The sequence below is a fragment of the Schistocerca americana genome, chromosome X, assembly GCF_021461395.2.
Source record: "Schistocerca americana isolate TAMUIC-IGC-003095 chromosome X, iqSchAmer2.1, whole genome shotgun sequence".
Taxonomy (NCBI): domain Eukaryota; kingdom Metazoa; phylum Arthropoda; class Insecta; order Orthoptera; family Acrididae; genus Schistocerca; species Schistocerca americana.
Window position 1 is genome coordinate 804,203,343 of NC_060130.1, and position 21,740 is coordinate 804,225,082.

Sequence of the window (21,740 nt, forward strand, 5' to 3'; positions counted from 1 at the left end):
AGTATAAAATGGTTTGGAAGTGGAATCTGCACTGTAGAAGGAAATAAGTCTTAAGTTAGTAACCTATGTTCTTAAAATCACTTTGATTAAAATATTTCTTATAGTTTAAGATATTACTTGAATTAATCAACAGACATAAACCAGTCCTATAAAAGAAAAAGAAAAATCTTTGAAAAAGTATTTTAATGGTGATATTCACCATAGATTTGAGCAGTGCTTCTCAGGTGGTAAGTTGAGAACACACTGATATATACACTCCTGGAAATTGAAATAAGAACACCGTGAATTCATTGTCCCAGGAAGGGGAAACTTTATTGACACATTCCTGGGGTCAGATACATCACATGATCACACTGACAGAACCACAGGCACATAGACACAGGCAACAGAGCATGCACAATGTCGGCACTAGTACAGTGTATATCCACCTTTCGCAGCAATGCAGGCTGCTATTCTCCCATGGAGACGATCGTAGAGATGCTGGATGTAGTCCTGTGGAACGGCTTGCCATGCCATTTCCACCTGGCGCCTCAGTTGGACCAGCGTTCGTGCTGGACGTGCAGACCGCGTGAGACGACGCTTCATCCAGTCCCAAACATGCTCAATGGGGGACAGATCCGGAGATCTTGCTGGCCAGGGTAGTTGACTTACACCTTCTAGAGCACGTTGGGTGGCACAAGATACATGCGGACGTGCATTGTCCTGTTGGAACAGCAAGTTCCCTTGCCGGTCTAGGAATGGTAGAACGATGGGTTCGATGACGGTTTGGATGTACCGTGCACTATTCAGTGTCCCCTCGACGATCACCAGTGGTGTACGGCCAGTGTAGGAGATCGCTCCCCACACCATGATGCCGGGTGTTGGCCCTGTGTGCCTCGGTCGTATGCAGTCCTGATTGTGGCGCTCACCTGCACGGCGCCAAACACGCATACGACCATCATTGGCACCAAGGCAGAAGCGACTCTCATCGCTGAAGACGACACGTCTCCATTCGTCCCTCCATTCATGCCTGTCGCGACACCACTGGAGGCGGGCTGCACGATGTTGGGGCGTGAGCGGAAGACGGCCTAACGGTGTGTGGGACCGTAGCCCAGCTTCATGGAGCCGGTTGCGAATGGTCCTCGCCGATACCCCAGGAGCAACAGTGTCCCTAATTTGCTGGGAAGTGGCGGTGCAGTCCCCTACGGCACTGCGTAGGATCCTACGGTCTTGGCGTGCATCCGTGCGTCGCTGCGGTCCGGTCCCAGGTCGACGGGCACGTGCACCTTCCGCCGACCACTGGCGACAACATCGATGTACTGTGGAGACCTCACGCCCCACGTGTTGAGCAATTCGGCGGTACGTCCACCCGGCCTCCCGCATGCCCACTATACGCCCTCGCTCAAAGTCCGTCAACTGCACATACGGTTCACGTCCACGCTGTCGCGGCATGCTACCAGTGTTAAAGACTGCGATGGAGCTCCGTATGCCACGGCAAACTGGCTGACACTGACGGCGGCGGTGCACAAATGCTGCGCAGCTAGCGCCATTCGACGGCCAACACCGCGGTTCCTGGTGTGTCCGCTGTGCCGTGCGTGTGATCATTGCTTGTACAGCCCTCTCGCAGTGTCCGGAGCAAGTATGGTGGGTCTGACACACCGGTGTCAATGTGTTCTTTTTTCCATTTCCAGGAGTGTAGGTATTACATATGAACAACAAACTGGAAACATTTGTGGTGATTAATTTTGAAGAAATGTTAAAAATCAGATCTTTAGAGATTAGTGGAAGAATTGTTTTGAACTAGTGAAAGGTTTCATCTTGACAGATAATGAGCAATCTTTGTTATGTATTGGTGGTGATTGAATTTGAGATACTCATTAGTGTGAACGGTATTGCAGTATAGGCACTTAATGCAGTTTAAAAGCAAGTGGCAGGGTAATTGGATGTCATTTATTACATTAGAGAGACCATTATAATAGTGCTGCTATTAAATTTATAAAGAGAGGATTCGCAGCATTCTCTCATCAAATAAATTCAAACTACAGTCTCATATATACACTGCCATGGCTGCATTAGTTAAGGATTGGAGGAGTTATAATTCAGAATATGCACATCCACCACCATGTATTTGCAGTGAGAGCAGGCTCAGCAGCATTTCTTCTGTGTGCCTATAGTTGTTACAACAAATGTTCGTACAACTGCTTCATGATGCTGATTTTGTAAATCGTGCCTCTCAGAGCACATCTATTCTTCATAAAACCTACATTTCTTGCTGCTCAGTCCATCTAAAAATATAATGTGAAGGCACACTGAAAAGTAATGATTCCAGATTTTTTATGTGAAAACTCATAAAGCTTTTTAAATAAAACAAATGTTACTAACATTCTACATCTTTATTCTTCATGTCCACATACTTGCAGCCCTTATCTGCTGAAGGGCTCCTAATTGTAGTGTATAACATGGAGTGTAATGTAACTATGTTAGTGCATCAGAAAGTGTGCTGTAATAGTTTTAAATTCAAAGAGTTCGTCCACACATGGAGCACCATCTCCTTCAGCTTGACAATGCCAGACCGACCATACACGAGTACTGCAATATCGTCAGTGATCGGATGCCTTGGGTTCGATCATCCTCCATGCACTCCTGGCTTGGCCCCATCTGATTTCGTCTGTTTCCAAAACGTAAAGAACACCTTCGAGAACTTCATGTTGATAGTGATTAAGGAGTGCAAGCAGTGATGAGGTTGTGGCTCAGTCAACAAAGTCCAAAATTCTACCGTGACAATTACAACAAGCTGATCTCTTGTTGGGATAAATGGATTTGTCGGCGTGGTGACTATGTTGAGAAATAAATATGTTGACATGAAGAATAAAGATATAGAATGGTTTTAACTGTTATGACTGAAAAAACACGCTCAGTATTGACACATGTTTATTTTACACACACACACACACACCACGAAAATACAAGTTCAATTCACAAGCCAAAGTCCATTCCGATAAAGAGTGCCCAGTTAGTTTAACAAAGCATAGACATTTAATGGTAGAATATACCAAAATGCTAGTCCAGAGTTCAGAGTGTGGTTGTAACTCTGTCGATGGCATATGCAACAGCATAACACAGCAAAGTAAGATGAACTGGCTGTACCAGCCTTCATATTCATTTAAATAAGGCCGCATGTAGTGTGTGCACGTGCATGAGCACGGTGGTGGCCAAAGGCGAGACACTCTTCCAGGTCGTGATGATTTGCACTCTGTCTGACGTATCGAAGCCTGCCATATTTCAGAAATAAGAGTATATGTTCACAAGTTACAGCAATCTTGCATAAACCACTGCCAGTCACTGTTACTCTGAAGGTATGCACATTGTGACACTGAGTATTACAAAAATGCTCCTTGAAGTCAAATGGGAATCCTTGGAGGGAAGATGATGATCTTTCTGCAAAACACTCTTTAGAAAGTTTAGAGAACTAGCATTCATTATACATTGCCAAATGATCTTACTGCACCAATTTACACCTCACGTAAAGACCATGAAATGAAGATAAATCAGATTTAGTGCAGAAGCATATAGACAATCACTGTTCCTTCGCTCAGTCTGCAAGTGGAAAAGGAAAGGGAATGACTAACAGTGCGACAGGTTCCCTCCATCATGCACTGTATGGTGGGTTACAGAGTACGTATGCAGATAAAGATATATTAACTTTGTTGTATTCTGCCAAAAAATTGTGTGTGTATATGAACACAGTTTGGTGCACAATGTTCCCTTGTTTCATGCCAAAGAACTATTTCATGCGACTCTTGTAAAAAATAATTTTACATCAAATTGTAACCTACTTTAGCCACCAAAAACAATGGATGCTGAATTGGTCATCAGCGCATTGTTTCCAAAGGAGTCCATTACGCCTTCTTTTCATACAATGCCTAGCTTGCTTACTGTGAGAGAGGATGTCTAGGACACACAACTCCTTATGTACATATGTAATTTTTACATAGACATTAGTGTTGGCAGTCTAAAACATATGATCATCAGATGCACATATTATTAATAGGTTCAGCTGTATCCCACAAAGCTTTCATTGGTTATCTTTGGAGTCTAGTCTTCAGTCCACTGTGTACTGGTCCAGTGGTGATGTTATTCTCTGGCTAATTTTTTGTTTCCAAGTTTGTGTTGAAAATTTCTAATGGACTTAAATGAGCCTTTCAAAATCATTTTTAACCTTCTGGATCCAGGGTATGATCTCGAGTTGTTCTATGTGGATCTCAGTTTTGTGAGTCAGTCTTGTTGCTGGGAGTCAGTAGATATGCCCGTAAAATTTCAATCTTCTTTCTCTGATGGCTACTGCAAGATAAGGTACTGCCTCAGTTGTTTTTCGGGACTGTACTTTGTGTCTATCTTCTGTTCTTTTGGGGCCAAGTACTTTCCTTAGAATTTTGTGTTCTTCTTCTAGGCTACCTTCCAGATCACCACTTCTGTAGAGTGTAAGCGTTTCGCTAGTGTACGAGGCTTCTCGCCTTTATAACTGTGTTAAAGTACCTGATTTTCATGTGTATGGACATAAACTTTTTGTAGATGATGGTATATGTTTTACTGCAAGCTATTCTAAGGTTTTGCCTGATATTTTTCGGTATCATTTTTTTCCAGGATTTCGCTAAAATTCCTAAAAAAGTATGGAATTCTCACAATTTGCCCATATTTTATGTTTAGAATAGTGAATCCAGATGTTCAATAAAAAGATTTCAGGTATTTAGAAGACCCAGTGTGAAGATAGCAATGAAAAGGACTCTTATGATCTGCAATGTGCAGGCAAAAATTATGTTCTGAATCAGTTCAGAGCCATTTTTGTGACCTGTGATAGAGGAGGAAGTATGTAGTTGGCTTGATGAAGACAGCCATATACAATCAGGTTGGTTTTACTCAGGACTCTAAAACAGCATATTATTTCCCAATCTTGTGGCTACAAAACAAAACTCTGTTCAATGTGACAGTTTTATGCCACCTTATCAGGTACCACTCTACAGGTCAATGTGAGAGCTGTCATTGTGTTGCATCAATCCCCATCATCTACATGCTGCATCCTGCGGAGTGCATCCTGAATTGGGCCAAACAGCTCGAAATCGGAAGGTGCAAGATCCAGGCTGTAGGGTGGATGAGGAAGGACAGTCCAGTGAAGTTTTTTGAGATCCTCTCAGGTGCGCAGACTTGTGAGGCCTTGCATTGTCATGGAGGAGGAGAAGCCCCTTCGCAGTTTTGCGGCAATGAACATGCTAAAGTCATTTCTTCAATTTCCTGAGACTAGCATAATACATTACAGAGTTGATTGCTGCACCGTGAGGGAGGACATCAGAGTAACCCCTTCAAAGTCCCAGAAGCAGCTGAGGGTGCAGCGTTGAACATTTTGTTCAGGGGACAGGTGGTGTGGTGCCTCTCCTTGGATTGCCATTTTGTTTTCACCTCTGTGATAAAGCCATATTTCATCACCTTTGACAACATTCGACAAAAAATTGTCACAATCAGCCTCGTAACCCACGAGCAATTCTGCACAGATGATCCTTTGTTGGTATTTATGGTCTTCTGTTGGGCAGTGGAGAGGAACCCAGTGGGCACACACCTTTGTGTACACCAACTGGTGGACTAGGGTGTCAAAATTCCAACAGAGATGTCCAGTTGAGCAGTGTGGCATTTGATTGCAGTCCATTGATCACCTCAAATGGGTGTGTCTGCACATTCCAGCACTGAAGGAGTCACAGCTGAGTGCAGCCGGCCAGCACGCTGGAGATTGGACAGGTTTGCTTGACCTCGTTCCGATGACGACAAACACCCCGCCTAATGACTCAATGTGCTTTTCTTCACTGTTAGGTCTCCATAGACATTCTGCAAGTGCTTATGAATATCTGTGATGCTCTGCCAAAAGAAACACGATGACAGCTCTCTGCTTGGAATGCACCTCCATTACAGATGCCATTTTGAAGGCTACATATAGTGCTGCCACCTATTGGAACTTCATGAAACCATAGAGGCTGAAGTGGGAATATTCCACAGTGTCCCACAACAAATTCCGTATTTTTCAACCTCTCTGAATAAAACTTTATTCCTGAAGTAATTCAAACAGATTGACAAAAACGTAGGCACCGTTATCTAGATGTTGGAGAGAATGTCTTAGGATGTAAGACACATCAAAGGAATGAATGGGTCTCCAGTGACACATGGAATGAAATTAGCTGCAGGACAGAACTAAAACAAAAATTAAATCTTTATAAAACAAAAGTGCAGAAGATTGAAGTGCATAAAGAATATACAGAGGCAAACTGAAGAGTGAAGATATGGACGAGGAGAAATAAAAGAAAATGCATAGATGAGCAATCACACTTAGCAGAAGAGGCAGCAAGACAGGAGCTGTAAAATATTACCAAATGGTTGTCAATGAAGAACTGTAGACATGAAGGGCCAGTTACGAGCAAGGATGGGGTTGTTAAGACCCAGGAGGCACAGCCATAAGGATGGGAGCAGCATTTCATGTATCTGTTAAATCATGAAGATAATGATGAGGAACGTGTAAGAGATGTTCCAGAGGAAGCTGAAACAGATAAAGATATAAATGTGCAGTGCCCCACAATGGACAAAATTAGGATTGTGTGATAACCTAAACAATACAAAGGCTCCAGGCCTAGACAACATAGCACCAGAGCTCTTAAAAAGTGATATCAGAATTACTATTAAAATGTACTATCACTTGTTAAGACATATTTGGTTTGAAGAGAAATCTCCAAAGGAGTGGAAAATGAATGGTTGTAAAGGTCCTAAAAAAGGGAATCCTATTTTAGATAGGATTAAAGATTAACTTGATAGTTGACTGCGTAAGAACAGGCCAGTTTTCAGAAACAGCAAAATTGTGTTTATCTTATTAATACATAGAGGATCATCTTTGAACAGAATAAAGAACTCCTGGTGACCACGTACCTGACATTCATTGTTTGTGAAAAGCCCTTGGATGCCAAATGCTGTGGCAGGTGTTGCAGAAGTACGTTATACTGTAAAAGATTCTAAACATCATTAAAGGTCTGTATGGTGGCTATAAATGTGTGCTCCACAAGGGAAATTTCACAGAGCAAAAAGAGATAATAACCAGAGTCTGGCAGGTGTCAGACACTTTTTTACTTGTCCTTGACTCATTTGTGACGAGGAATAGCAGGCTTGAGAAGGTAAATCTAATAGTCTTATTAGCTCGAAAGCTGACAGCTATGAGAGCTAAATTAAACTCACAGAGATTGTTGACCCCAAGGTAAATACAGATAAAACAAAGGAAATGAGATCCCTCAAGGGCCTCACAACTCTTCCACAAGTACATGCGCGGTGAGTATGGGGCAGCATCTACTACTACTTGTGCTGCAATCTTACCTCAGACTATCCTGCTTCTCTGTCTTACTTGTTGGCAACTTTTGATGATCAGCCAGCTATCCCCTAGGGTCTGCTTTCCTTGCTCACTGTTGTCATTCCTTCACTTTACATCACCTTTCGGCTGAAGTAATTTTTTGCCCTGTTTTCTGTTTGACCCTAATTCTCAAAAATTTTTGTGTAGTATAGATCAACTGGAGAAAAACACCTGAAATAGTGCCTCCTGCATACAGTGTTAAAACTCTTTGCACAATAACTGCATAGTCATATATCTGCTTAAAAGCCAACACAGTAGCCAATCTGCTGTGGTTCGGTCGTTACATACTCTTTTGGTAGATCCTTGTGACAACACAGGAATCACGTTGCGTATGTCTGAGCTGCTAGGTCCCCATGCGTGCTAAGGAGTAGATGCCCACCTTCCTGGGACATCAGGTCTCCCGGCAATGACCGTCATGCCAGGTGACCTTGGTACGGCTGGTGGCGCCTGTGAAAAGAGTCCTTGATCAGAGTGGGTGGCATCAGGGAAGACATTACACACGAAACGTGTCAAATAAAACCAGAACAATGGCCATTCTGATCATGCCATCTCATCAGACAAGAGTAGAAATTTCAATGCAGGAAATTATAACATTACTGCTTTTCCTACCCTGCCTACCTTATGGGAAGAGAGAGAAGCCAACACCTGGTACGTTCTCGGACAGGTTAAGATACTTTTACTGCAATGAAATCATTATTTTTTTGTGATACTCATTGAAGATAAATTTGGAGAAGCTGAATCATTGAGAAAAAGGAACACTGGATAGCTACTGATTAAAGCTGCCTCTGCTGCAGAGTCTAAAACTCTTCAGATATGTGAATCCACAAAATAAGCTCTTGCGAACAACTGCCTTAGTGTGTAAGTTGTGTGGATCAACATCCTCCACATTCACCAATGTACCTAGTCTTTGAGAAAGAAAAGGAGACAAGAATATAAATGAGATGCAGAAAAAATAAGAATGCCAATATCCTGTTAATATGATTACAAATTACGTGACTGTCACAGCCAACGCCCCCCATCTTTCCCCCACCTCATTTTTTCCAAACCAAATTCACACTATCCTCCCCTTGTGGCTCCCACTACACAGTCTTCTTACCATGATCCCTCTCCCATCCCCCTTCGACCCCTTCCACCCCTTCCCCCACCCTCTGCCCCTTCCCCCACCCACTGCCCCCTCCGCCCCCTCCCCCCCCCCGCCCCCTCCCCCCTCCCCCCCGCCCCCTCCCCCCCTCCCCCCCTCCCCCCTCCGCCCCCTCCCCCCCTCCGCCCCCTCCCCCCCTCCGCCCCCTCCCCCCCTCCGCCCCCTCCGCCCCCTCCCCCCCTCCGCCCCCTCCCCCCTCCGCCCCCTCCCCCCCTCCGCCCCCTCCCCCCCCCCTCCGCCCCTTCTCCCCCCTCCGCCCCTTCTCCCCCCTCCGCCCCCTCCCCCCCCTCCGCCCCTTCTCCCCCCTCCGCCCCTTCTCCCCCCTCCGCCCCTTCTCCCCCCTCCGCCCCTTCTCCCCCCTCCGCCCCTTCTCCCCCCTCCGCCCCTTCTCCCCCCTCCGCCCCTTCTCCCCCCTCCGCCCCTTCTCCCCCCTCCGCCCCTTCTCCCCCCTCCGCCCCTTCTCCCCCCTCCGCCCCTTCTCCCCCCTCCGCCCCTTCTCCCCCCTCCGCCCCTTCTCCCCCCTCCGCCCCTTCTCCCCCCTCCGCCCCTTCTCCCCCCTCCGCCCCTTCTCCCCCCTCCGCCCCTTCTCCCCCCTCCGCCCCTTCTCCCCCCTCCGCCCCTTCTCCCCCCTCCGCCCCTTCTCCCCCCTCCGCCCCTTCTCCCCCCTCCGCCCCTTCTCCCCCCTCCGCCCCTTCTCCCCCCTCCGCCCCTTCTCCCCCCTCCGCCCCTTCTCCCCCCTCCGCCCCTTCTCCCCCCTCCGCCCCTTCTCCCCCCTCCGCCCCTTCTCCCCCCTCCGCCCCTTCTCCCCCCTCTGCCCCTTCTCCCCCCTCCGCCCCTTCTCCCCCCTCCGCCCCTTCTCCCCCCTCCGCCCCTTCACCCCCCCCTCTCTCTCCGCCCCTTCACCCCCCCCTCTCTCTCCGCCCCTTCACCCCCCCCTCTCTCTCCGCCCCTTCACCCCCCCCCTCTCTCTCCGCCCCTTCACCCCCCCCCTCTCTCTCCGCCCCTTCACCCCCCCTCTCTCTCCGCCCCTTCACCCCCCCCTCTCTCTCCGCCCCTTCACCCCCCCCCCTCTCTCTCCGCCCCGTCACCCCCCCCCCTCTCTCTCCGCCCCGTCACCCCCCCCCTCTCTCTCCGCCCCGTCACCCCCCCCCTCTCTCTCCGCCCCTTCACCCCCCCCCCTCTCTCTCCGCCCCTTCACCCCCCCCCTCTCTCCGCCCCTTCACCCCCCCCCTCACTCCGCCCCTTCACCCCCCCCCTCACTCCGCCCCTTCACCCCCCCCTCACTCCGCCCCTTCACCCCCCCCTCACTCCGCCCCTTCACCCCCCCCTCACTCCGCCCCTTCACCCACCCCTCTCTCCGCCCCTTCACCCCCCCCTCTCTCCGCCCCTTCACCCCCCCTCTCTCCGCCCCTTCACCCCCCCCTCTCTCCGCCCCTTCACCCCCCCCTCTCTCCGCCCCTTCACCCCCCCTCTCTCCGCCCCTTCACCCCCCCCCTCTCCGCCCCTTCACCCCCCCCCCTCTCCGCCCCTTCACCCCCCCCCCTCTCCGCCCCTTCACCCCCCCCCCCTCTCCGCCCTCCGGAAGGCATTGTTTTTAACTTGAGTGATTGTTCTATGCAATTTTGACCAATGCAGAAGCTGGCTTGGCATTCACCAGTTTTGTTATAAGATTTGTTCCTGGTCGTTTTGGAGGAGGCATTTTGATCAAATTTTGTATATAACTTGGAGAAGGGCGATTCCTTGAAAGCTATTTAAATCCTTTTTGTCACATTTTTGTGTGGTTGGCGGACAAGGGCACATTTTCAGTCATTAGGAAGTTTTTCTGTCTGCTAAACCTCTGTATAGTTGAAAAAAAATGTCTCACTGAAGTATGGTTTAGCTTTAAGGTGGTGGTGTGTTCCAACTTTTTGCAGAAGTTGTATTTTGTGTGCAGGAAGTGGAACTGTGGCAACTTTTACAGTGTTTTGGTAGTGTCTACTTTTTATCTTTTAAAGTATCTCTAAGGTAATTGGAAGCATCTTAGCAAAGTTGTTAGTTCTTCTATATAGAGCATTTCTAAAAGAGTGAAAAATGTTAAGAGGGATTAACTTTTCATACTACTTTCAGTTTACTCAACAGACATTGTAAATTTTTCTTTTAAGATCTGTAAAAATGAAAATAAAGGTGGACATACAGGCTATGGCAATTTATACAGAATTGTAAGGAAACGAAATTCAAAGTTAGAATGGAATTAGGGCATCACATGATGGAGGAAAGTTGTGAAATCTTTTATTCAGGTTGAATCAAAACCATTGCTTTCCAGCTTTATGTAGGACAAATTTTCTAGGTGGTTATCATTATATTGACTTTGTGAGAATAAACTGCTAGTAATAGTGCTAAGTGCTATAACTTCATATTGTATGAGTCTTAATTTTGATTTTTGTTGTTCTTCCAGGTTACAAGTACATGTTTGATGATAAGTTGGTCACAGTCTGGTCAGCACCAAATTATTGTTATCGATGTGGTAATATTGCTTCTATCCTTGAATTCACCACAATTGATAACAAAGAACCAAAACTCTTCCAAGCTGTTCCAGATTCTGAACGAGTTATACCACCTCGGACGACGACACCATATTTTTTGTGATGGTTCATGTGACACCTGAAATTGTGTGAACACCAAATCTGAGATAATACTCAGTCACTTTCCACTTCCAAAGACAGTAGTACTATCTCTGAAAATGTATTTTTATATGGTGCAGATATTTCAAAATTTGTTATCATATACATGTAAAGTGTGTATGTGTGCATGTTTGTTCGCTTGTGGCCAGGGAAAAGGGCATGCAGAAGCCAAGCTATGCCTGAAGGGCTGTCTGGCTGACCTGTGAGGAAAAGAAATCTCCAAAATGTTTTAATTGAAGCTTTTAAATTCTTATATTGTTAATTCATGTTTCAATAATTTCAGTGGTATTGTTTGAAGTTAATTTGGATGTGTATCAGGAAAGATCACTGGTGAAAGCAAATTTTCGCATTTTTAAGGTGTGTTTAGTCATACAACCAATTAATAATAGTCATGAAATCCAATTGTTACCCAAAAACATATGTAACAAATACATGCAGTAAGCTGCTCATAAAATTGTAAGATTAAGAAAAAGTGTAGAAAATGTAACTGTTTTGGAGTAAAGTGCAAAGGACTGACAAAGTGTAAAAGGATTTGAAAAACAATAACACATGTGGAAAGTACAAAAACTTCAGACTCTGTTGGAAGTACTGCTGATGGGAACAGTAACAGTAACATTTCTTCAGTAGCTGCAAACAACGATTTGTATACAGCTGAGACATGGTGCAGGGAGTGTTTCTTCTGTAGTTTTCATGGTAGAATTGATCTAATGGAGTGCTATCTGAGGTCTTTTGAGATGAAAATAGTAAATTTATTTAGTGAATGAATGTGCTTAAAAATGGGTAATGAAAGTTTCTAAATTCAGATGTGGTTTTAAAACAGGTATTTAACTGTAAAGCTAAGTGAGTTGTCTGTATAATTGTACTGTTGAGAAAAAGTAGAAAATGTAACTTTTTTGGAGCTGTTTAATTCAGTATAATTCTGTTTGCATCATTGTTCACACAGAAAATTAAGTAATGGATCAGTGCCTCCATTCATGTTAGTGAGCTGTGGATGGTTTCATTGGGCAGTATTGTTGAGAAGTGATAAAGCAAATATGAGTGCCCAGATAAAATTTATGAATAGAAATCCATATGTAATGCCCAAGTAAAATTTGGATATCTCAAGTATTAAAGAATATATTCCAAGCTGGACTGACGATTTCGCATATAAGGTCCCATGTCAGTTTCTGTGATGATGTGAGTGCAGCTTATGACTGAGTGACATTTCACAGTGGTAAAGACACTGAACTGGTATTAGAGAGGGTGGCATTTCAGATCCCTGTGTGGGCATCCACATTTAGGTTTCCAGTTATTCCCATTAGTTGTTTAAAGTGAATGCCAGAATGGTTTGTTTGAAAGAACCCACTCGATTTCCTTTTCGAGTCGGAGCTTTAGCTCTGTCTGTAATGACATTGTCATTGGTGGGTGATTAAAGTCTGTTTTTCTTCCAGCTTATTCAAAATAATGTGGCTGAGTACATATTTGTTGAGACTCTTGTGCAATCTCCTAAAGAATTTTAAATGTTTTAATTATAGTGGACATACTATACATAGAAACACGTTTGGATTTTTCTTTGAGTTTGACTAACCTCTTCATTGGTTTCCATTCGTTGAGGAATGTGGAGAGTCAAGCTCCTGAGGTTACATAAAAATTCAACCACCAAATACGGGTAGAAATAGATGGCCACAGTAAGTATAACAAAAGGAGGGGGGGAAAGAACAATAGTTATTAGTCTGGGCAGTGATTAGTGCCTATTTCCTTTTTATGGGTGTAAAAGTTGTTTAGAAGTGGCTTGCAGTCCAAATGTTCTGGAGATAAAATTTGCCATGGTGTGGAAAGATGTATTGTTGGACAATAACTTGATGACTGTATCATCTTGTGATTGATTCTGTATTTGTTGGTCTGTTGTCTGATGTCACAGCATGTAGTAATTATACTCTGTATTGCTGTCAATGCAGATTCCTTCATAAGATGTGCAATCCCGTGGGTAACAGGATTTAAACCAATCAACGTAGTCAGTATTCTTGGCTGTAAACTCCAAGTCTCAGGTAGTCTTCAGTTTGTCAAAAACCTATGATTGTTCTCACCATGTAGTGCAGTTCCGTAGTATACCTGCATAATAAAGTCAACAGTGAAGTTTTGCAGCTCGGACAACTTGAGCAATCATTCTAAGTCTACAACATCACAATGCACGTTCTTTCTTCATTTTAGCTATTTTATTTGTACATCATTACAAGCAGCTGTAACAGAAAAGTTCATAAAAGATGTTTTGTTTTCTCCAGTGATTGACTGATTGCCGTATTTATGTCTTTCATTTTGCTACATCCTTGGAGTCTGCATATTTAGAAACATCCACCACATTTAGTGTCTGTCAGTAGTTGTGGCAACGTCAGTTGTTACCATTAAACACACATGAATTTAGTCTAAGAGATAGTACAAGGAAAGTTCGTAAAAAAAGACAAGGTTAAATTTTTAGATATGAACAAACATCTCAAAAGTTGAAGCATAGCAAATCCAGATGAGCAATAAGGAGATTGTCAGGTACTTTGAAGACCTGCTGCTAATTTGAAAACAGAAATGAAAATAACTATTATGATCTGTAGTGTGTAGGCAGAAATAATGTTGTTCTGAATGACAGTATTAGTAATCAGTTCAGATCAATTTTTGTGAGCTGTGATAGGGGAAGAAATTTGTTGTTGCCTTGATGAAGACAATGTCATATCATTTACTACTTTTGACAGTTCAGATTGAATACTAAACATCGATAGTAACGTCATATTGCTTCCTTACTATGAACTACTATGTTTGTAGAATAACTAGCAAACAGGTAAATACTTTGATTTTGGGGATAAAAAGTTGCAGATATATTTGTGTGCTGCTCAATTGAGAGAATAGTAAAGTATGAATCTGGCAGGTAGCAGCTGTCAGATATGTGACAGACATTAATTTGTATATGATATTTAAAGTTTGTTGAAGATTTCTTATGTTGAAAAATTTCATGTTTTATATTAAAATAAAAGTGTTTGTCAATTTTTGTTCTTAAACTTTGTTTCTGCCCGTGCATATAACTCTTTATACCAGTGTGTAATTTATTTCATTGTTTATTAATTTTTGTAAAACATGTGTCAGATGACACATCTGCTTGTATGCATCTGCATGTTTTTCATACGTATTTTTTATGGCACCCAAAACTGAAACTGAGAAAACCACACAGTTTACTTGTAATGTGGGTCTAGAGCCTACGTGACTACTTTCTTTAAAGTCATTTTAATGAAAGGTTTTCTCTCAGACCTTCTACCCTCTGCCAAGTGCAAGCATTGTTTTGAAGCCTCTTCATCCCTTGGAATGTCTTTTTCATTGTGGGGTATGTCCATATTCACTCTTTACCTGCCAAACATGCACATGCACTGGCCTTCCTGATAAGCACACTCACACCTAGCCTCACCCTCCTCCCTTCCTGTTACAGATACCTGTATCTGTAGTCCCCCCTCTGATCATCCTTCCTCCTATCTGTCAGTCCCTCACAAAGGTCTTCCTGCATTCACTACAGGTTTCTAGCATTCCAACTTTCCTGTATATAGTGACAGCCACACACAGCCTCAGAATGCTAGAGGTGTCCACCAGTTCAGGTATGTATGTTTTGAATAGTAATGGCACTATAACACTTTTGTGGGATGGGCCCAAAATTACTTTTTTTGTCTGTTGGGAATATCACGCATTTTGCTGGAATCCAGTCACAAAGCTGAGCCAGTATTTTATAAGCTCATTTTTATTCTAGCTGATAGTATCAAATCCCTTCCAGAAGTCAAGGAAGACAGTATCAATTGCGGAGTCCAGTTATTTACAGAATTCTGTACCTCAAGGTCAAACAGAGTGTACAGTGAACAGATTCATTCTCCAAAAGAGTAATAGGACTTTGCCGTCAAAATTCGGTTCCGCATCTAATAGTAAGTTTCAGGAAAGACATTCATAACAGTCTCACTTGAATCCCTATCCCTGGAACCTTTTTAAATCATTCATTCTCTCAATCTAAAGCATATAATTTTGTAACATCAAGAAACTGCATAACAGTTGAATAAATCTTTTATTGCATACATAACTAATTTCAGGACACTAAAAGTTCCATCACCTGGTGTGAACTGTAATAATGGAAATTTTGGGTTAAAAGACAAAGGGAGGGGCTTCTCAAGTTTTTTTATAAAAATGTCAGATAAGGAACTATGCACTAAGAGTTACTAAAATAAAATAAGAGAGAACAGGACATTATTTACAAATAAAATCACTTAACAATCTGAGGTCATCCTCCTCCCAATGTTGTCGTGGAACAAAAGTTCTGTATCGGGAGAGTAAGAAGGGGACATAAAATAATAATAATAATAATAATAATAATAAAGACATCACAAGCAGACACCAAAACTCACCAGAATTATAAAACATGACGACTAGATGGAAACATGAAGACTAGATGGAAAAACTCAAATTGTGTGGAATTGCTCACATAAATTCCCTGAAAACTGTTCCTTGTGCTGCCCAACTGGGAACACCACCACAAAAACTATGTAATAGTAGGTACTTGCTAGCCTGAGTGCATGCGACACATAACACAGGCACAGTATGAATCAGATATGTGAGTAGTAAACACTTAAAATATTTGTTTCATGCAGGTCAGTGTGTTCATTAATAGTACTGAGAGGATAGGAATACATACTTCCTTAAGATTTCAATTTCTTCCAGGACACTAAGTATCCAACATGTCTCTGCAGCGTGTAAGACAGTTAAGTTGTCACTAACCTGCTAAAGGTGATATTGATTGCTAATCAAATGATTTGTAAAAGCTGTCATGGAATTGGGGAGATCTTGGTGTTTGAATCTAGTATCAAAATTGCTACCTGTCTGGTCAATATATTTGCTCTTTCACATCTGGCTTACTCAATACAATACATGCAAGGATAGGTGAAAGTATCCTTTCTGAAAACTATATCATTCTTTAACCTACTGCACAAATCTTCTGGTATGAAAAAATGCTGGAACTATGTTGGCTGACAAGTTTCTTTCCCATCCTCTCCAATATGTATACGCCCTCCCCACCCTTCACTAGTATTTTAGATCTGGCCAATTCCAAGACAGCTTTGACAAAGCATTTGACTGACAACCAGCTTCAACTTCAGCAGGGTAATAACAGAACTGTGTTACACACAGCAGAGTGAGTTACAATCCTCAGTGTCCTGGAACAAATTGAAATCTTGATGCCGTTAATGAATGCACTGACCTGTACACACAAATATTTTCGGTAACTATGACATTATTCAGGCAAATTGAGGTGTATATGTGACTTAATATTTTTCCTTGTTTTTAGTTGAACAGGTTATCTTACCTCCTAATGTTGTGATGGTTCTATCTTCTCAGTGTTTCCCCATGCAGGTGGCATGGGAGACAAGCTTTTATGGAATCTATGTAAGCACTTTTACACACTGTGTTTTTTGCTCTCATCTTTACTGAATCTTACAGGTTTTATGATTCTGGTGACATTCAGTGTTTTTTAAGTCCCCCTTTTTACTCTATTGACATGGAACTTTTGTCCTATGACAGCATTGGGGGAAGATGACAGATGATTAAGTAATTTTATTTGTATGTAACATCCTGTTCTCCATTTTATTTTAGAAATTCTAACTGTATAGCTGCTTATCTGACACTTAAAAAATCTTGTGGGTTCCCTCCGATTGTTCTGTAACACAATATTTCCATTACTACAGTTTATGCCAGATGATGGAACATAGTGTTCTGAAACTGGGCATGTATACAATATGATTGGTTCAGCAACTGTGGTGCCATTTCTTCATTTTACCAAATTGGCTTCCACATTTGCGACTGACCACAAGAGCAACTCTATAACGTGTAAGTTCAAATCTCACTTTATTACCATAAAATGCTAAGGAAATATGTGTGTGACAGTCTACAGGTTTTCCTTTGATCATTCTGGCACTATGGGTCCCAAGACTAGTAGAGTATAATAGCCTTGAATTACCATGTTAGACTTCCCTTTTATGCTTGCATTTTCACACATATTATTTTGCATTTAGAGAATGTGTAACAACTTAGATACTATTGAGCGCTTTGCATAACAAATAAACCAACTCCGTTGGTATCCACTATATCCTTGTGATATATAATCCAATCGGAATTTGATTGCACAGCTCTCCACATCAGGTTTCGGCAAGCTTTGTGCTCTACGCACTATGGTGGCATCGTAGAGGGACACCGATTTTAGGACCTTGCATGAATGTTTGTGCAGTTAACTGCTACCACAATAATATTTTCCTTTTCTGATATGTAAGGACAAATGTTCATCTCTATAATTAATGTGGTTGATTAGTAATTTGTGTGGTTATAGCACAATAACCTAAAAATGTAAATATGCAGGCCATAATTACTCAAATACCTAAGTAGCTACTTCCTGTATGTAGTACAAGCTTGACCTATTAACGGGGTTCTACAGTAATCTGCCTGATTGTGGAGGTTAACAAATTCACAGCCAAAATCATTACAAAATAACATAAACTTCTATTGAAGCCCTCGACTCAGCTCTAAACAAGAGGATCATGATCATTTTTGGGTATAATGCTGCAAATTTTGAGTTGTTTGTGCCCTGTGTTTGACGCTACCTGTTTCCAATGATTCAGCTGGCCATCAGAAGGAACTAGGATGGCCGCTGAACATAATTGGCAAGTATCATTCATGCATGATATACAATTTTCAATTGGTTCGACTCGGTGCATTAAATAGCCAACTCCACATCTTGTAGAAGACTCTGCAGTAGATGCACTTGCTATTTTTGTGAGGAGTTCCATTACCTGACACAACACTCAGGCTCCCAATGTTTGACATATCCATTTTGTGGACTTTTTATGTGCATGAAAATTGACTAAATGCCCAGTGAACAATGCATCCTGTACTAATTCAGATGTCCTTTCAACAATGGGCAGTACATTGTGTCTGTTGCTAAGGAGGGAGGAGACAATCTTGTATTCAGTGCTCAGTTTTGCCTTACACCCAGAGATTTGCAAATCCACTCTTACTTGCATTGACCTACTGGAGAGGATGAATTGACCTGGCTATCCACATCAGAAAGTGCAGGTACCTCATGGTTGATAGTCAGTAACAAAGATGCCAGAGCCTTTGCCACAGATTCACCAATATCCCTGGAATTGAAGGCGGCACACTGAAGCCCGTCGGCTATGGCCTACACAGCTTCTAGCTCTAACCACTCACAAAAAGCACAATTCTCATCCATCTCATATCATGTTGCACTATATAACAACAGAATAAAGTACTAATTCAAGCAACAGGAGTCTAATTAAAGCCTACTGAAAGACCACTACAACAGGGTGCTTCCCTCTGTGGGTTCAGGGGTTAGAATAGTCCCGAGGTATCCCTGCTTGTCATAAGAGGTGACTAAAAGGAGTCTCGCACTTTTGGGCCTGGTAAGTTCAGGTCACATTTTATGGTTTGACCTGCCACTTTATAAATTCTACAGAAGTGCAGGCAATATGGGGAAGGACACCTTACGTGGTACACTAGTTATCCAGAGTGCCCTTAGATTCTATCTCCTGAACCTCTGGTCATGGCTTTGCATCTTCAGCTGCAATTCAACTGTTTTGGTGAGGACACTTCCCTGGGTATGTCATCTTCCATTGTCTCCTGTCCTCTTTGGCCCCCATGACAATATTGGATTTCTCTGCATCTAATATCCAGCACGGTAGCCAGTCTGTTGTGGTGGGGCTGTCATGTACCGCTTTGGTGGTAGCCCCCTGACAACACAGGGATCACGCTGCTGACGGCTGAGCTTTAAACTCCCCACATAAGCCAAGGAGTAGATGTCTGTCTGTCTCTTCTTGGGGCATCAGGACTCCCAGCAACAGTCATCATGCCACGTGGCCTTCGCTGTGGCTGGGTGGCACCCGTGGGGAGATCCCCTGATCGGAGTGGGTGGCATTCAGGGCGGATGACCCGCCATGAACCGGACTATGTCATTTCTTGCTGGTGACCTTATGGCACCAGCAGTCTCTAAGATAGGTAAGATCGAGTACAATGCTGACACGCATGACTGTAAATCATTTCCTCCCTCGCTACACCATGGGGGGAATGTAGGGCTACAGAAAGAAGATATACCTACAAAGCCTAAATTTTTTGTTGAACATCTTGAGGATAAGTTTGGGGAAATGACAGTGCTGTCAGAGATATGAAGCGGTGCAGTCTTGATTCAGACAGCATCCCCAGCCCAATCCCGGGCGTTACTCGTTTGTGCCCGGATGTTCCTGTTTCCGTCACTCCCCACAAAAGCCTCAACATGATCCAGGGGTTTATTTTTCATTGCGACCTCTTGCAGTTTGATTACGAGCTCCATGCCAATCTAGAACGACTGGGTGTTCATTTCATCCAGTGCCTTTACAGGGGACCCAAAGACAACAGGGTTGCTACCGGTGCCTTCATCTTGGCCTTTGAGGATGATTCATTGCCTGAAAAGGTCAAGGTGATAGTTTACCACTGTGATGTTAAACCATACATCCCTCCCCTTATGCGGTGCTTTAAGTGCTGGAAATTAGGGAGCCTATCTTCCTGCTGCACTTCCACTGCCACATGTCGAGATTGTGAACATCCACTGCATCCGTATACTCCTGTGCCCCTCCTCCAACTTGTATCAACTGCAGAGAGCAGCACTCCCCCTGCTCGCCAGACTGTACAGTACTCCAAAAGGAGTGGAAAATCATGGAGTACAAGACCCTGGACTGGTTGACTTACTAAGAGGATAAACATAAATTTCAACGATTACATCCTGTTCGGTTGACATCCACATATGCTGCAACTACATTATCACCACCATCACAAGTACCAGTTGTACCACAATATGTGCAACGAACAGTGGGCCCTCTGGGCCTCCTGAATACATCCGCCTCCTTTGTGGTAGGGGGAAAATCTCCTTCCATTGCTCCCAAAGTACCTACTTCGGGAACAAGCCCCCCCACCCCAAACAGAGGGGACAATGCTTTCTGCATTGCCCTCCAGGAAACGTGGTTCCTGGCGATGCGGACCCCTGCCCTCCGCGGCTATAGGGGATACAACAAGAACCATAGCAACTATAATAGTGTGTCAGATGGAGTTGGTGTCTATGTCCTGAACTTTGTATTCAGTGAACCTGTGCCCCTTCAAACACACCTTGAAGATGTGGCTGTCAGGATAAGGACGACATAAGAAATAACTGTCTGCAATGTATATCTTCCTCCAGATGGTGCAGTACCCCTGAACACATTGGCTGCACTGATTCATCAACTCTCTAAACCCTTCCTACTTTTGGGAGATTTTAACACCCATAACCCCTTGTGGGGTGGCACCGTGCTTACTGGCTGAGGTAGAGATGTCGAAACTTTCCTGGTTCAACTCAACCTCTGCCTCTTGAATACTGGGGCTCCACACATTTCAGTGTGGCTCATGGCACTTACTCAGCCATTGATTTATCCTTCTGCAGCCCAAGATGTCTTCTATCTGTCCACTGGAGAGCCTATGACGACTTGTGTGGTGGTGACCACTTTCCCATCTTCCTGTCACTCCCTCAACACCATTTCCTGGACATCTACCAAGATGGGCTTTAAACAAGGTAGACTGGGAAGCTTTCACCTCTGCTGTAAGCGTTGAATCTCCCCCACAAGGTACCAACAATGTGGTAGTTGAACAGGTTGCTAGAACAATTGTTTCTGTGACGGAAAACACAATCCCTTGTTCTTCAGGGTGCCCCTCACGAAAGTCAGTACCTTGGTGGTCGCCGGAAATCGTTGAGACCATTAAAGAGAGTTGGCAAGCTTTACAGCGACATAAGCGGCATCCTTCCATAGAGCACCTAATATCTTTTAAACGGCTCCGTCCCCCCGTTTGCCAGCTTATAAAACAACAGAAATAGGAGTGTTGGTTGAGGTACATCTCGACCATTGGGTGCCATACGTCACCTTTCCAAGACTGGATGAAGATCAGCCGTGTTTGTAGGTATCAGACCCCGATAGGTGTTACTGGCATTAACATCAATGGCGTGTTATCTACCGACGCAAATTCAACTGCCAAGCACTATGCTCACGCCTCTGCATCGGAAAATTACCCCCAGCACTTTGCACTCTCCAACAGTGGATGGGAGGCAAAGTCCTCTCATACACTAAATGCCACAATGAACCCTATAGCGCCCCATTTAGAGTGGGAGTTCCTCAGTGTCCCTGCAGATTGCCCTGACACAGCTCCTGCGCCAGATCAGATCCACAATCAGCTGATGAAACATCTCCTCGTCATCTTTAACCGGATATGGTGCTATCGTGTCTTTCCATGTCACTGATGGGAGACCACCATCACACCAGTACTCAAACATGGCAAATGTGGATAGCTATCGGCCCATCAGCCTCACCAACATTCTTTGTAAGATGCTGGAATGCATGATGTGTCAGCGGTTAGGTTGGGTCCTGGAGTCAGGTGGTCTGCTGGCTCCATGGGGTACACCTATGCCGCGGCTTCG

General features: G+C 43.9%; 1 protein-coding gene across 1 annotated transcript in view; it reads left to right on the forward strand.

Moving 5' to 3' along the window:
- The window catches only part of LOC124554916 (serine/threonine-protein phosphatase 6 catalytic subunit), a 79,662-nt gene extending 65,427 nt beyond the window's left edge, over window positions 1-14,235 (forward strand). The window contains exon 7 of the mRNA XM_047128605.1: window positions 10,987-14,235. Within this exon, the coding sequence (XP_046984561.1) occupies window positions 10,987-11,177 (191 nt within the window). The 3' untranslated portion in view covers window positions 11,178-14,235. The remainder of the gene's footprint in view (window positions 1-10,986) is intronic.
- Window positions 14,236-21,740: the final 7,505 nt, after the last annotated feature.